Raw genomic sequence first — 17963 nt, forward strand, 5'->3', positions numbered from 1 at the left:
ACCTTTGAGATGTAGCTCTCTGGCTAGTTGGACCTTTGCGATGTCCCTCTATATCTACCTGATTCAGTGAGATGTGGCTCTCTAGCTACCTGGACCAGTGAAATATTGCTCTCTTGTCTATTTAGGACTGGTGTGATGTCGCTCCCTGTCTAGTTAGAACTTCTGAACACCGCACTACTCACCTTTTTCAGACCGGGCCCCTCAAAAATGGTACGTATAGTCTGAATTAAGAACTGTCTAGATTGACCAGAAGTGTCCTAGAACATTTTCCAGACAAAAAACAACTGCTGTTTCAGTGAGACTGTGGGTGGGCCACAGTATATCAAAAGGCTCCTGTATGACTCCCAGATCTAGGTGCTATATAAAAGCCCCATAAAAGTAGACTAAAATCTTCTTTTCCCACCCCTGACTGAGCCACATCCTCCAGCATTTCTCTTGCATGCTCCTCATCCCAGACACTGCAGCTCACAGTGGGAGAATTTAATCAAAGGAGACAGTGGGGTCTATGCAGAGAGCAGTGGGCTGGACTAGCAGTGGCAAGGTGATGATTGACAAGCTACAGGATTGTAAATGCTGATAGCCACACACCTTTGGGTGGACTTTACTTAGCAAGATAAACAGGTATTTGAAAGACTTTGCAGAGGGACTATGGAAAAAAAATCGGTGCAGATGGATTCAGAATGAACTACTGTAGCGCATAATGGGGGTGTTCCGTGAGAATAACCTACCCCGTGAGAAATGCCTACCCTCGTCACTTCCTGTCAGGAACAGCAGAGCAGCGTAGCAGTGCGCATGCTCAAAGCCCCGGATACGTCATTGAACAGCTGAGGAATTGAGAAGCTCGGAGGGTATGGATTGTTCACGGCAGTTTGTGTAACGATATACAGCGGCGGTTACATTAAAACAGCTCGGCTGCAATATGAATCATCTCCGCTCCTATCCCTGTCATTTCCCTGATCTCGGCTAGCAAATGTAAAAGCGGCGGCGGGTGTATGAAATCTAAATGACGGAGATCTTGGCTCTGTGATCCGCTTTTACATTTAGTATGAGAGGGGTAGGAGCGGAGATGACTCATATTGCAGTGGAGATATTTTAATGTGGTGATGCGGTGTATAACACACTACCGTGAACATTTCATACCTTCTGCTGACGTAGGTGCACCGGAAGTGACGAGGGTAGGCATTTCTCACGGGTAGGTTTTTTTTCACGGAACAGGGGAACTGTGTGTGTGTGTGTGTGTGTGTGTGTGTGTGTGTGTGTGTGTGTGTGTGTGTGTGTGTGACTGAAAGCCAACTGGTAGGTAGTGAATAATACAGACAGTTCTTATGTCAGGTAATTACATCATAACATAGCAAGAATCAGAACAGCTTTTATGTCCATAAAGTGCTACTGGCCAAAATGGATTTATTTTGTAAAAAACAAAAAAAACTTAAAAAATATTAGAACATGAAGCACAGAAAGGACAATTTGGTAGAAAAATATCTTTATATCCACATATTCCTGCAAGAATGGCCATTCTCCTGGCACATAGGGCAACGTGGAGGTGTGTCTTCCGGGAACGCCGTAATGCAAAGTCTCTACACCATTCTGCATTGCACAAATAACTATCAAATCCAAAAATAGACAACTCTTCATTATGGAACCAAATAGTGTCTCTATTCACAATATGGCACAAGGCCAAGTTCAGACATCAAAGATGGATGGGAACGTCAAATAAGTCGCAGACTCCTTCACTTTCATCCAAGTTGTAGATATAGTCGTGATCTCCGGGGGGTGGGGAGAGTCTGAGCAGAGGAGCGAACACTGGAGAGGAAGGACCAGGAGGGTAAGAAGACCACCAGTAAAACACAGGACAGCCAGGCAATCACAGCACAGCTCAGACACTCACCTTCAGATGACATAAGCTCTTCTAGCAGGTCAGAGGCCGTGCATTCTGGGACAAAAAAGAACACATTAATGTGTACATGGTCTTAAAATTCCACACCATTCAAGTAGACCTGTCAGTTTGGTGTGGAGACACTGCAAACAATAAAAGTAGGTAATTGCAAACTTGATTAACAAAAAACGGGTGCAGTGGGGAATACACATGGTGCATTGCATGGGCTTGGCATGCATCTTTATACACCTAGGTTATGTCAGGGGAAAAACAACCATGGACCTGCATAATCCATGCCTGGTGACTGAATGTTCCCCCACAAGATCATCCAGCCTTAGACAGCCCATTGATACATCATCACTACATAATGGTCTAGGCTATGTCTGTTCTATTGGAATCCAATGTATTCCTTCATTGTTTGCATGATACCATGGAGATGCAGAGAGTTTTTTGAAAGAAGGATACAAAAAAGGGAGGAGAGGACTGGGATCCCACATTTGTGTTCCGCCATGGTGATACAAAAATGGGGAGGAGCTTTCACAGAATAATCATACAAAAAAAAAAAAAAAAAAAAAAAAGGGAAGGAAGAAGGTGGTACTCCACCCACAGTACCCCACTGCAGCAAATCCTGTGACCTGGAGAACACACTAGAGACAGCGCATACACTGCTTTCTGCTTCCTAAGGTGTCAGTCATCATATAAAAAGAAAGAAAACCGCGCTTATACAATAACAGCCGCAGCATTAGGGATGCACCGATCCGACATTTTTGGACCCGATACCGATATCTGGCGTTGTGAAATCGCCGATACCGATAATGGAACCGATCCGGAGCTACACACAAAGCAAGCGGCTGCAGTACAGAGCAAAGGCGCTGCTTCATGTGTGTGGCTCCTCCATTCACAGGTGGAGTGCATCTGATATCACTCCGCCTGTGAGCCGGATCTATACAGGAAGTAGTAGCTCCCATCCCATACTACTACTGCACCTAGTAAGGGATGGCTGAGCTGTTACTCAGCAAAAACCAGATCGGCCAGTGGATCGGTCAATGTTACCGATCCCCCGATCCATCTAAAATGGCCATATCGGCGCCGATATCCAATCCGAATATCGGATCGGTGCATCCCTACGCAGCATCAATCAAACAGTGGTAAAAAAATGAAATATAAAATGCAACGCTAAAAAAAGTATGAGTGAAGAACATTATTGAATATGAATGTCCATCATAATAAGGTGAAAAAAATTCATGTATAAATATATTCAAAAAACTTCCACCCGTCTGATGTGTGAACATGGACTTATTTGGTGAGCAGCCTAAACCTCCACCAGATAAATAAGCCTCTTACCAGAAGCCGTGGATCACAATGAATATTGTTGATTTAACATGGAATCGGGACATGCTTGTTTCTGCTGAAAGTTCTAACCTGCTCTGGAATGATCGGCTACTAATATTGGGAGAGTCATCTTTTTCCTTTGGCTGCATATTGCCGCTTACTGCATGTTACCGTGAAGTCCCAGGCGATGTTTTCATCCGGATTTAAATACTAAAGGCTTGATTGATCACCCCTGCCATGGTGATCCACGGCTTCTGGTAAGAGGCTTATTTATCTGGTGGAGGTGTAGGCTGCTCACCAAATGATAAGTCCATGTTCACACATCAGACGGGTGGAAGTTTGAATATATTTATTAGGGATGCACCGAAATGAAATTCTTGGCCGAAGCCGAATAATAATGAAATGTTTGGCCGAAGGCCGAATACCGAACGCGGTGTTTCGCATTTTTTCCATTTATTTTGCCAATTTTTTGTCCCCTCTCTTGTCTCTCTCTCTTGTCCTCTCACTATCTTGTCCGCTCATGTCTCTCTCTCTCTCTCTCGTCCTCTCATGTCTCTCTCTCTCCCTAAATGTTACTGTAGGGAATGGGATTCAGTGCACACTGCAGCCTTATACCATAGGGTTAATGTTAGTGACACTGTAGGGATTGGGAAGGATGCTGGGAATGGAAATCAGGAAGCATGCAGGCAGCCTTGTAAATTTTAATTGCAGATACAGGGCACTGGGCAGGTCAGGGTTAATGTGGTAACATCAATTACTCAGTGACAGTCAGTCAGTGTCAGTGTGGACTCGATCAGATTATAGTGACAGTCTCTCATAGTGGTGGTAGTAGGAGGCTGGAGGTTGACTAGTAGGAGCCTGGAAAGGAGCACAGCTGCATACATACATTACTCACTCGTGTGGCACTGCAGCCCGCCCCACACATTCAGTGAGTCTTACTCTCCTCCCTAGTTTTTTCAATGGCACATTCAGGAAGCCAATCACGCCGTGAGTAGCGGCACAGCGGAACCAATCAGGTGTGCAGGCACGCGTGATTGGTTCGCTGTGCAGCTAATCACGGCGTGATTGGCTTCCTGAATGTGCCATTGAAAAAACTAGGGAGGAGAGTAAGACTCACTGAATGTGTGGGGCGGGCTGCAGTGCACGAGTGAGTAATGTATGTATGCTCACCGCTGAAGTGTCCCGGCTTCACGGAAGTCTGTGAGTCCTCCTGTCCTCCTCCGAGTCCCTTCCCCCTGTAAATATCGTGACCTCGGCGATATGAATATCGCCTACGGCCACAGAACGATAGTCGATATCATATCGACTATCGTTCAGCCCTATTGTTCGGCACAAAATTATTTGGCCTTTTGACTTATTCGGCCGAACACCGAAAGTGCTATTTTTTCTATTTTCGGCCGAATAATGTTCGGCCGCCGAATATTCGGTGCATCCCTAATATTTATACCATTAACTTTTTTCACCTTATTATGATGGACATTCATATTCAATAATGTACTTTACTCATACCTTTTAGCACTGCATTTTATATTTCAGTCATTACATAGTCATTACACTGGAAAAAAGAAACATTACTGAAAACAATCACTTCTTCTCCATAATCCACCTTAGGGAGACCAAAGCTGGAATCTGGTTACCCTGGTAGAACTCTACACTAATATGTAAATATATCCATTGTAGGTACATTTCGTACAACAAATTATGAGCCGAGTGATCTTGAATCCATAGTCAGAAGTCACATCAAACATTCAAACTAAAGATTCTTCAGCACTTCACATACATTCTGCAGACGTAAAGGATTTGACCTTCAGTCAGGAGACTTGACACCAGGGTCAGATACATAGATAGTCTCAGTGAAAATATTTTATGGAGTCCGCTGTACATCAGAAGGGAAGATGTACATCCATGGGGTCCACAGTACATCAAACTACAGGAAGTACATCTATGGAGTCCGCTGTATGTCAGAAGAGAGGATGTATACCCACAGGACCTGCTGCACATCAGACTTCGGGGATCTACCTCTATGCAGTCCACCGTGTCAGAAGAGGATCTATAGCCACAGGATAGGCTGTACATCCACAGAGGTCACTGTACACCAGAAGGGAATATGTACATCCCTGGGGTCCGCTGTATATCAGAAGAGGATGTATATCCACAGGATACGCTGTACATCCACAGAGTCCAATGTAAGCCAGAAGGGAAGATGTAAATCCATGCAGTCCACTGTACGTCACACTGGAAGACTATAAGATGTACATCTAAGGGGTTCACTGTACAACAGACCAAATGACATAAATCCATGGGGTTTTCTATATGTCAGAACGCAAGATGTACATCCATACGGTCCGCTTCACTTCCATTCACACACAGAGCCACAGCTCAGCCCCGCCCCCCTCTCTCATTTGCCGATTGACAGCAGCGGGAGCCATTGGCCCTGAAAATACACGCAGTTTTGCCACGATTTGACTGTGCTTTTGGTGTGTTTTTCATAGGTCATGTAATTTAAAAAATGCAACAAAAAAAAAACGTAACTCAAGTGCTTTATTGATGCGTTTTCAATGCGTTTTTGGTGCTTTTTTTTTTTTTAACTGACCAAAAATGCAGCAAACAATATATTTAACACCACAACGGAAGCACAACAGACCAGTGTAAAGACATACATAGAATTTAAAAGGGATTTTTTTTTAGCTTTTCTTGCGCTAAAGGTGCCGATAATGGACAACAATAAATTCATATTCATAAAAAGGTCCAATATAGCACTATTATAATATATATATATTTTTTTTTTTAAACTGTCATTTTCAGTTTTGGCACCAAAATGTCCATTCAGTGCACCTCTATACCAGTCCTCATCATATCCTATACAGTTCTAAATCTATCATAATGTCAGGCAATATGGAAACTCGGTCTGAGCATATCTTTAATCCTTGATCATTTTCTACTATACAGACTGAACATTCAGTATACTACCTGTGTGGGATACCCGGCTCTTCACCACAGAAAGATACATGGCCCCTCCACCCCAGTTAGAGACTCAGGCCTTCACACTGGATAGACAGATTGCACAGAAGTCCCTGGAAACCTCTGAAATGACTGAATAAAAGAAGTAGCGCCATTTACCTTTTGTTGGGTCGAATAATTCGGAGAGATCTGTGGGTAGCTCCAATACTACAACAAAAAGAAAAGAAGTGTTACACCTCCACAGACTTCTGTAATCCACCACCACAAATGATACAAGATAGTATGGCTGGACACTTAGGAGCTAATGAACTTAACCGCTATATAATCCATTAAAGATTTTTATTGATGTGTTAAGAAATAAAAAACGTTAATCTTCTTCTATAACAAAGAACAATGTGGTGATAACAAAACTCACCATCTGATGGGTCAGACTTGATTGGCTGGAATGAGGTAGATGGATTTGGCAAATCAACACTGCTGTCTAATGAGGCTGAAGACTGGAGGGGGCAGCTGGTATCTACACTGGGTAGATGGGAGGATCCAGAATCTTCCACTGTTGGGCTGGACGGAGGGCATTCCTGTGTTTCTGAACAACAAATACAATTAATTAGCAAAAGTCTAATGAAATCACCCTTTCATCATGGCATCCGTATGACTTGGGGTGGCAGTAGTCATCACTTGGCATACTCCTCAGGTAAGTAGAAAGTGCACATTAGGGTATTCAAAGTCGCAGAGGGAGAAGTAGGGAATAGTCATTACTGTCTTCACAATCACTAAGGAAAAGCTAGAGAAGAGCCAACACAATATCCACACTATTCATACCCCCTGGGGAGTAGTGTGCAATGGTCATAGTATTTATATTCCCTGGTGGATACAGGGAAGCCATCATATGGTTTATGTTCCCTGGGGGTATAGAGTAGATATCTCACTATCCATACTCTCTGTAAGTAAAGAATAGATATCACACTATCCATACATAAAGCAAAGATCTTACATTATAGTAACTCACCAGAAACAGTGCTCTGAAGCGTAGCTGGTGGGTGGGGCTTGGGTTCTGTTTCATGGGTGAGGGCAGCTTGATGGGGGGTGTTTGTGATTGCAGCATTGGATTGGACAATCTCTTCGGGAGGTGGGACAGGCACCACAACTGGAGGAGAGTTTGAAGTGTCTTTATTAACCAAAAGAACTTCTATGGGCCCCGTGGAACTCTTCAGATGAATCTGAAACTTCTTCTGCCCATTGATTGCCTGAAGGTGGAGCAGGTGGTGAAAGAATTAGGATCTATGTAGTCAACAGGCATACGCTACAAATCAGAATAAAGGACACTTACCTCTGGTACTGGAACCTCTAAACAGGTGCCTGACGGAGCTCTAATTGCAAGCAAAGTATCACCTGAAAAACCACAACAATCACAATAGACTCCCCAACAAAAATGCAATGCATGCACTATTATAATTAAGATTAGCAGTAAGTAGGAACACCACCACTGATTCTAGCACTATGAGGACATGGGCAATAGGTGGGAACACCCACCACTGAGTCTAGCATTATGGGAACACCACCACTGAGTCTAGCATTATGGGAACACCACCACTGAGTCTAGCATTACAGGGACATGGGCAATATGTGCAAACAACACCACTGGTCTAGCATTAAAAGGAAATGGCTAATAGATGGGAAAACAACCACGGAGTCTAGCATTACAGGAACATGGGTAATAGATTGGAAACACCACCACTGAGTCCAGCATAAGGATGACCCACTAGAAGGACAATATAATCAGCTGATGAAATCAACTCTGAAGGGTAACCAGGTCTTGTCAAATCCCATCCCAGCTCACATCAGTACCAAGACTAACCTTGAAAACAGCGACAGATATCTTCGTGTGTGAGGTATGCTAATGTGAACCCAGTTAAGAAAGAACATTCTAATAACCTCTGTAGATCATCTCCACATGGATATCAGCCATAATAATGAGGGTTCAATAAGTAGATAGCCCTAGCACAGGACTGACATGCAGCATGTCTTTTGAGTAAGCAGTGTAGAAGACTAGACAGCCCCATACAGGGCAGGGGAAAAAGGTAATATATATGATGGAAGAGGGGTAGATCAGTGAATGGGGGGGGGGGGAAGAGGGGTAGATCAGTGAATGGGGGGAAGAGGGGTAGATCAGTGTGGAAGAGGAGGGGCAGATAATGTGTATGGGGGAAGGGGGTAGATCAGTTGGGAAAAGGATATCCTGTGTTCTGCACGTCATCTGTCACATTCTTGATGCTTTGTTGCACCCAGACACGTTGCTGGTCGAGTTCATGCTCCCGTTGATCCAGATCTGCTAGTTCAGCCTTAAGGTCAATGAGCTTGTCAGCAATCTCCCGTGTGTTACACCCAGGACCGACTCCCCTGCAAACAAATAGAACTGATTACCCTCCATAGTTCAATGTACACATACATACAAAATTCTATCTGGACTGGGAAATTAGAACGAAGTATCCATCTGTCCGATCTAGGAACCAAATGTACATGGAAGTAGTTTCTGTGCACAAATGCAAAAATATAAAAGCATAAAATGTCAGAACCAACCAACTTTGTAGCTGCACTGCTGCTTTCCAACTGTGGGGATGTGTAGAATGCCCTGCCTGGGGGCAATTCACCCACCAAATGAAAATGAACAACGCCTCAGTCTCCAATCTGCCCTCTCTGTGGGGTAGACTGTTCAAATTAATACCCACTACTTCTCCTATAATGTCATAACACACACACACACTATATACACACACACACACACACACATTTATATATATATATATATATATATATATATATATATATATATATATATATATATATATACCTACAGCTATGAAAGGACAATTCATCCTCCAGATAGACCCCACAGAGAAGTCCATCCCCAAGACTGACCCTACAAGTAGGACATACCAAGGAATGACCCTACAGATAGAAAGGACGGTCCATTCACAGGACGCACTCTACAGACAGAAAGGACAGTTCCTCCCCAGGTCTGACCCCACAGACAGGAAAGGACAGTTCCTCCCCAGGTCTGATCTGACCCCACAGACAGGAAAGGACAGTTCCTCCCCAGGTCTGACCTGACCCCACAGACAGGAAAGGACAGTTCCTCCCCAGGTCTGACCCCACAGACAGGAAAGGACAGTTCCTCCCCAGGTCTGACCCCACAGACAGGAAAGGACAGTTCCTCCCCAGGTCTGACCCCACAGACAGGAAAGGACAGTTCCTCCCCAGGTCTGACCCCACAGACAGGAAAGGACAGTTCATCCCCAGGTCTGACCCCACAGACAGGAAGGACAGTTCATCCCCAGGTCTGACCCCACAGACAGGAAGGACAGTTCATCCCCAGGTCTGACCCCACAGACAGGAAGGACAGTTCATCCCCAGGTCTGACCCCACAGACAGGAAAGACAGTTCATCCCCAGGTCTGACCCCACAGACAGGAAGGACAGTTCATCCCCAAGTCTGACCCCACAGACAGGAAGGACAGTTCATCCCCAAGTCTGACCCCACAGACAGGAAGGACAGTTCATCCTCAGGTCTGACCCCACAGACAGGAAGGACAGTTCATCCTCAGGTCTGACCCCACAGACAAGAAGGACAGTGCACTATACAAGTGCCATCACCCAGAGATGTCCCCGTACGAGCCCCACCAATCAGACTAATCCATTCACAGACAACTGCAGACATGAGGCCTGCACTGTGCGGGATTCCTACTTCCACTGAATACTGTTCTTAGACTTCTTTTCTATCAGCCCGATGCCTTCCAGCACATTGGTGATGTCATAAATTCGACGTTTCTGTCTGACAGCGAGAGTGTCTGCGGCCTGCAAGACAAAACATAGCAATGACAACCAAATCCTATCACCACACAAGACCAAGACAGATAAAACAACTGAAAATCTAGCAGCATGACACATCTGTGATGAGCCGGGATGTGAACACTACGAACAGAGGATGTCAGGAGACCATCATCTATGTACGGTACTATCCTCAGTGTAAGCTGACGGATATACGATAGTGTCCTCAGTGTCAGGTGACAGGGATATACGATAGTGTCCTCAGTGTCAGGGATATACTGTAGTGTCCAGTATATACGGCAGTGTTGGATGACAGGTATATACAGAAGTGTCCTCAGTCTCAGGTGATGTGTATATACGGCAGTGTAAGGCAACGGGTATACACGGCAGTGTCCTCAGCGTCAGGGGATGGCTATTCACGGCAGTGTCCTCAGCGTCAGGGGACAGCTATTCACGGCAGTGTCCTCAGCGTCAGGGGACGGCTATTCACGGCAGTGTCCTCAGCGTCAGGTATATACGGTAGTTTCCTCAGTGTCAGGTGACGGGTATATACGGTAGTGTATATAGTGTCAGGGGACGGGTATATACGGTAGTGTCCTCAGTGTAAGGTGATGTGTATATACGGTAGTGTCCTCAGTGTCAGGTATATACGGTAGTGTCCTCAGTGTCAGGTGACGGGTATACACAGTAGTGTCCTCAGTGTCAGGTGACAGATATATATGGTAGGGTCCTCAGTGTCAGGTGACGGGTATACACAGTAGTGTCCTCAGTGTCAGGCGACGGGTATACACAGTAGTGTCCTCAGTGTCAGGTGACGGATATATATGGTAGGGTCCTCAGTGTCAAGTGAAGGTATATATGGTAGCGTCCTCATTGTCAGGTATATACGGCAGTGTCCTCATTCTCCGGTGACGGTTTATACAGTAGTGTGCTCAGCCTCAGGGGACGGGTATATATACAATAGTGTCCTCAGCATCAGGGGACGGGTACATACGGCAGGGTCCTCAGCGCCAGGTGACAGGTATATACGGCAGTGTCCTCAGTGCCAGGTGAAAGGTATATAGGGTAGTGTCCTCAGTGCCAGGTGACGGGTATATACGGTAGTGTCCTCAGTGCCGGGTATATACGGTAGTGTCCTCAGTGCCGGGTGACGGGTATATATGGTAGTGTCCTCAGTGCCGGGTATATACGGTAGTGTCCTCAGTGCCAGGTATATACGGTAGTATCCTCAGTGCCAGGTGACAGGTATATACACAGTAGTGTCCTCAGTGTCAGGTATTTACGGCAATCTTCGGTAACGGATATATACGGTAGTGTCCTCAATGTCAGGTGACAGGTATATACAGTAGTGTCCTCAGTGTCAGGTGACGGGTATATACGGTACTGTCCTCAGTGTCAGGTGACAGGTATACACAGTAGTGTCCTCAGTGTCAGGTATATACAGCAGTGTCAGGTGACGGGTATATAGGGTAGTGTCCTTAGTGTCAGGTATAGACGGGAGTGTCCTCAATGTCAGGTGACAGGTATATACAGTAGTGTCCTCAGTGTCAGGTGACGGGTATACACAGTAGTGTCCTCAGTGTCAGGTGACGGGTATACACAGTAGTGTCCTCAGTGTCAGGTATATACAGCAGTGTCAGGTGACGGGTATATATGGTAGTGTCCTCCGTGTCAGGTGACGGGTATATGGTAGTATCCTCAGTGTCAGGTATAGACGGGAGTATCCTCAATGTCAGGTGACGGATATATACAGTAGTGTCCTCAGTGTCAGTTGACGGGTATATACAATAGTGTCCTCAGTGTCAGGTATATACGGTAGTGTCCTCAGTGTCAGGTAACGGGTATATACGGTAGTGTCCTCAGTGTCAGGCGACGGGTACATACGATAGTGTCCTCCGTGTCAGGCGACGGGTACATACGATAGTGTCCTCCGTGTCAGGCGACGGGTACATACGATAGTGTCCTCCGTGTCAGGCGACGGGTACATACGATAGTGTCCTCCGTGTCAGGCGACTGGTACATACGATAGTGTCCTCAGTGTCAGGTATATACACAGCAGTGTCAGGTGACGGGTATATACGGTAGTGTCCTCAGTATCAGGTGATGGGTATATACGGTAGTGTCCTCAGTGTCAGGTATATACGGTAGCGTTTGCAACATCAGGTACATACGGTACTGTCCTCAGTGTCAGGTGACGGGTATATACAGTAGTGTCCTCAGTGTCAGCTGACGGGTATACACAGTAGTGTCCTCAGTGTCAGCTGACGGGTATATATGACAGTGTCCTCAGTGTCAGGTATATACGGCAGTGTTCCGTGACGGGTACATATGACAGTGTCCTCAGTGTCAGGTGATGGGTATATACATGTTAGTGTCCTCAGTGTGTCAAGTGATGGGTATATACATGTTCGTGTCCTCAGTGTCAGGTATATACGTACGGTAGTGTCCTCAGTGTCACGTGATGGGTACATACGGTAGTGTCCTCAGTGTCACGTGATGGGTACATACGGTAGTGTCCTCAGTGTCACGTTACGGGTACATACGGTAGTGTCCTCAGTGTCACGTTACGGGTACATACGGTAGTGTCCTCAGTGTCACGTTACGGGTACATACGGTAGTGTCCGCAGCATCAGGTACATACGGTAGTGTTCTCAGTGTCAGGTGACGGGTATATACAGTGGTCTCCTCAGTGTCAAGTATATATGGTAACGGTAGTGTCCTCAGTGTCAGGTATACATGGTAGTGTCCTCAGTGTCAGGTGACAGGTATATACAGTGGTCTCCTCAGTGTCAGGTATATACAGTGGTCTCCTCAGTGTCAGGTATATACGGCAGTGTCCTCAGTGTCAGGTATATACGGCAGTGTCCTCAGTGTCAGGTATATACGGCAGTGTCCTCAGTGTCAGGTATATACGGCAGTGTCCTCAGTGTCAGGTATATACGGCAGTGTCCTCAGTGTCAGGTATATACGGCAGTGTCCTCAGTGTCAGGTATATACACATGTTAGTGTCCTCAGCATCAGGTGATGGGTATATACAGTGGTGATCGAAAGTTTGGGTACCCCAGGTAAAAATTTGTATTAATGTGCATAAAGAAGCCAAGGAAAGATGGAAAAATCTCCAAAAGGCATCAAATTACAGATTAGACATTCTTATAATAGGTCAACAAAAGTTAGATTTTATTTCCATCATTTACACTTTCAAAATTACAGAAAACAAAAAAATGGCTTCTGCAAAAGTTTGGGTACCCTGCAGAATTTATAGCATGCACTGCCCCCTTTGCAAGGCTGAGACCTGCCAGTGTCATGGATTGTTCTCAATCATCGTCTGGGAAGACCAGGTGATGTCAATCTCAAAGGTTTTAAATGCCCAGACTCATCTGACCTTGCCCCAACAATCAGCACCATGGGATCTTCTAAGCAGTGGTCTAGAAAACTGAAACTGAAAATAGTTGACACTCAGAAAGCTGGAGAAGGCTATAAGAAGATAGCAAAGCGTTTTCAGATGTCAATACCCTCTGTTCGGAATGTAATTAAGAAATGGCAGTCATCAGGAACAGTGGAAGTTAAAGCAAGATCTGGAAGACCAAGAAAAATATCAGACAGAACAGCTTGCAGGATTGTGAGAAAAACAATTCAAAACCCACGTTTGACTGCACGATCCCTCCAGAAAGATCTGGCAGACACTGGAGTTGTGGTACACTATTCTACTATAAAGAGATACTTGTACAAATATGGTCTTCATGGAAGAGTCATCAGAAGAAAACCTCTTCTACGTCCTCACCACAAAAATCAGTGTTTGAACTTTGCAAATGAACATATAGACAAGCCTGATGCGTTTTGGAAACAAGTTCTGTGGACCGATGAGGGTAAAATTGAACTTTTTGGCCGGAATGAGCAAAGGTACATTTGGAGAAGAAGGGGCACAGAATTTAATGAAAAGAACCTCTGTCCAACTGTTAAGCATGGGGGTGGATCAATCATGCTTTGGGGTTGTATTGCAGTCAGTGGTACAGGGAACATCTCACGAGTAGAAGGAAAAATGGATTAAATAAAATTTCAGCAAATTTTGGATGGTAACTTGATGCCATCTGTGAAAAAGCTGAAGTTAAAGAGAGGATGGCTTCTACAAATGGATAATGATCCTAAACACACCTCGAAATCCACAGGGGATTACATCAAGAGGTGTAAACTGAAGGTTTTGCCATGGCCTTCACACTCTCCTGACCTCAACATAATTGAAATCTATGGATAGACCTTAAAAGAGCAGTGCGTGACAGACAGCCCAGAAATCTCAAAGAACTGGAAGACTTTTGTAAGGAAGAATGGGCAAAGATACCTCAAACAAGAATTGAAAGACTCTTGGCTGGCTACAAAAAGTGTTTACAAGCTGTGATACTTGCCAAAGGGGGCAGTACAAGATATTAACTCTGCAGGGTGCCCAAACTTTTGCAGACGCCATTTTTTTGTTTTCTGTTATTTTAAAAGTGTAAATGATGGAAATAAAATCTAACTTTTGTTGACATATAAGAATGTCTAATCTGTAATTTGATGCCTTTGAGATTTTTCCATCTTTCCTTGGCTTCTTTATGCACATTAATACAAATTTTTACCTGAGGTGCCCTAACTTTCGATCACCACTGTACATGTTAGCGTCCTCAGCATCAGGTGACCGGTATATACATGTTAATGTCCTCAGCATCAGGTGACGGGTATATACGACAGTGTCCTCAGTGTCAGGTGACTGGTATATAATATGCTAGTGTTCTCAGTGTCAGGTATACACGGCAGTGTTCCGTGACGGGTACATACAGTAGTGTCCTCGGTGTCAGGTGACGGGTATATACAGTAGTGTCCTCAGTGTCAGGTGATGGGTATATACAGTAGTGTCCTCAGTGTCAGGTGACGGGTATATACAGTAGTGTCCTCAGTGTCAGGTGACGGGTGTATACAGTAGTGTCCTTGGTGTCAGGTGACGGGTGTATACGACAGTGTCCTCAGTGTCAGGTGTATACGACAGTGTCCTCAGCCTCAGGTATTTATGGCAATGTTCGGTGACACATATATGGCAGTGTCCTCGGTGTTAGGTGACGGGTATATACGGTAGTATCCTCAGTGTCAGGTGACAGGTATATATGGTAATGTCCTCAGTGTCAGGTAACGGGTATATACGGTAGTGTTTTCAGTGTCAGGTATATACGGTAGTTTCCTCAGTGTCAGGTGACGGGTATATACATGTTAGTGTCCTCAGTGTCAGGTATATACGGCAGTGTTCAGTGATGGGTACATACGGCAGTGTCCTCAGTGTCGGGTATATACGGTAGTGTCCTCAGTGTCGGGTGACGGGTATATACGGTAGTGTCCTAAGTGTCAGGTATATACGGTAGTGTCCTCAGTGTCGGGTATATACGGTAGTGTCCTCAGTGTCGGGTATATACGGTAGTGTCCTCAGTGTCGGGTATATACGGTAGTGTCCTTAGTGTCGGGGGATGAGTATATATGGTAGTGTCCTCAGAGTCGGGTATATACGGCAGTGTCCTCAGTGTCGGGTATATACGGCAGTGTCCTCAGTGTCGGGTATATACGGCAGTGTCCTCAGTGTCGGGTATATACGGCAGTGTCCTCAGTGTCGGGTATATACGGCAGTGTCCTCAGTGTCGGGTATATACGGCAGTGTCCTCAGTGTCGGGTATATACGGCAGTGTCCTCAGTGTCGGGTATATACGGCAGTGTCCTCAGTGTCGGGTATATACGGCAGTGTCCTCAGTGTCGGGTATATACGGCAGTGTCCTCAGTGTCGGGTATATACGGCAGTGTCCTCAGTGTCGGGTATATACGGCAGTGTCCTCAGTGTCGGGTATATACGGCAGTGTCCTCAGTGTCGGGTATATACGGCAGTGTCCTCAGTGTCGGGTATATACGGCAGTGCCCTCAGTGTCGGGTATATACATGTTAGTGTCCTTAGTGTCAGGTATATATACACATGTTAGTGTCCTCAGTGTCAGGTGACTGGTATATATACATGTTAGTGTCCTCAGTGTCAGGTGACTGGTATATATACATGTTAGTGTCCTCAGTGTCAGGTGACTGGTATATATACATGTTAGTGTCCTCAGTGTCAGGTGACTGGTACATATATATATATATATATATATACACACACACACACACACAGTAGTGTCCTCAGTGTCAGGTGACTGGTATATATACACGTTAGTGTCCTCAGTGTCAGATATATATGGTAGTGTCCTCAGTGTCAGGTATATACATGTTAGTGTCCTCAGTGTCAGGTGACTGGTATATATACATGTTAGTGTCCTCAGTGTCAGGTGACTGGTACATATATATATATATATATATATACACACACACACACACACAGTAGTGTCCTCAGTGTCAGGTGACTGGTATATATACACGTTAGTGTCCTCAGTGTCAGATATATATGGTAGTGTCCTCAGTGTCAGGTATATACATGTTAGTGTTCTCAGTGTCAGGTGACGGGTATATATTTCCAGCAATATTCGGTGACAAATGTATATATCACACACACAGGGCAGTGTCCGGTATATATGGTAAAGCTCATAGACACAGATATATATACTGTTTGGTCAGGTATATACAGTAGTGTTATGCCCCGTACACACGTGCAGATTATCTGCAGACTTTTACCTTCAGATTTACCTTTCTATGTAGTGCAAGGGCCTGCCGGATTGCATACAAATTGAAAGTGTTTAGGTTTGACCTCATATTATATGGTCTTGGTAAGTCTGCAGATAATCTGCACGTGTGTATGGGGCATTAGGTATACAAGATAATGCTGACATACAGTTATATACAGGTGGGTGAAGTATATATGGGAGGTGTATATAATAGTGCCCACATACACAGTATTTCCCCTATACATGGATATATACAGAGTGCTCACATACACCGGTATATATGGCAGTGACATATATATTTATTACACCCCTATATATGGGAGCACTCACATATCATACACAGTCAGTTTCTGAATGCATGATAATGGTATATAGAGTAGTGTCAGGTACCCCTGTACACTGATATATACGGCAGTGCCCCTGTACACAGGTATGTACGGTAGCGGTGTGAGCTGACAGCGGGTATTCCGGAGTCGGTGGAGGGAATATTTCGGACGGGCAGTAATGATGGGAAGTTAGGCCGCTCACACCGATAACCCCCTATAGTGATATATATGCGGCCCTGTGTCGCACACATAGACCGTAGCGGAGCACACATGGCTCTCTCCGGTATTACCGCCTTGAGGTCCAGCACGCCATCCTCGGCCTCCTGTAGAAGGGACACGAACTTGCTGGTGAGGAGCCCCAGACTCTTCTCATGGCGGCTCGGCGTGACCGGACACTGCGCGGGATCCGCCATGACAGCACCGCGAGGCGGGGGGCGGGGCCTCCGGTCAGCTGCTCCAACGGCCAACCCAGCGGCCGTTACCTACGCAGAGCATGCCGGGAGAGGGAGGAGCCAGCGCGCGAGGGGAGGGCTGAGGGACCGTCTGTAAATATCACCTCGCGGGACACCGAGGGAACGTCTATAAATAGCTAAGCGTGAGAGAAGACGGATGATCACTCCATGCAGCCAACCCTGCCCATAGGAAACAGCACTAAAAGTGGAACACACAGATACTGATGTAGCTGTGCATGGTAACCAATCATCTTCCAGGTTTTATAGTCAAAGCTTCATTGAACAAACTGAAATTAGAAGCTGATTGACTACCGTATACAACTGCACCAGATTTTGCACTTTCCAGTCAACCGCATAAATAAATAAATAATAATAATATAATAAATAATAATATATATATATATAAATAAATCAACCGCAATGAATGTGATTGTATGGTGTGTGCTCAGTCTGAGCTCCATGTACTGTGGATGTGTGCTGGCGGATTGTATGTAAAGTCTTCCTTCCCCCGGGGTGTATGAATCCTGTGT

At 45.2% G+C, this 17963-nt stretch overlaps 1 protein-coding gene across 1 annotated transcript; it reads right to left on the reverse strand.

Moving 5' to 3' along the window:
• Nucleotides 1-1384: 1384 nt before the first annotated feature.
• Nucleotides 1385-17455, reverse strand: E2F4 (E2F transcription factor 4). The gene is made up of 10 exons (XM_082270743.1): nt 17272-17455; nt 9914-10023; nt 8403-8569; nt 8028-8066; nt 7500-7561; nt 7179-7416; nt 6585-6755; nt 6329-6376; nt 1889-1933; nt 1385-1803 (listed from the first exon to the last, which is right to left on the reverse strand). The coding sequence occupies exons 1-10, from the start codon at nt 17392-17394 to the stop codon at nt 1691-1693; spliced, it is 1116 nt and encodes a 371-aa protein (XP_082126869.1). The 5' UTR covers nt 17395-17455; the 3' UTR covers nt 1385-1690.
• Between the last annotated feature and the right edge of the window lie 508 nt (nt 17456-17963).

Source organism: Pelophylax lessonae, assembly GCF_965119305.1.
Source record: "Pelophylax lessonae genome assembly, chromosome: 10".
NCBI classification, from domain to species: domain Eukaryota; kingdom Metazoa; phylum Chordata; class Amphibia; order Anura; family Ranidae; genus Pelophylax; species Pelophylax lessonae.

Bases quoted from the DNA above. Each gene is read 5' to 3' on its own strand.
- E2F4 (XM_082270743.1), bottom strand. From the start codon at position 17,394: ATGGCGGATCCCGCGCAGTGTCCGGTCACGCCGAGCCGCCATGAGAAG. The intron at 10,024-17,271 runs GTAATACCGGAG...TTTGTCTTGCAG, and splicing joins GCGTGCTGGACCTCAAGGCG to GCCGCAGACACTCTCGCTGT. The intron at 7,562-8,027 runs GTTAGTCTTGGT...GTGGTTTTTCAG, and splicing joins TATCTGTCGCTGTTTTCAAG to GTGATACTTTGCTTGCAATT.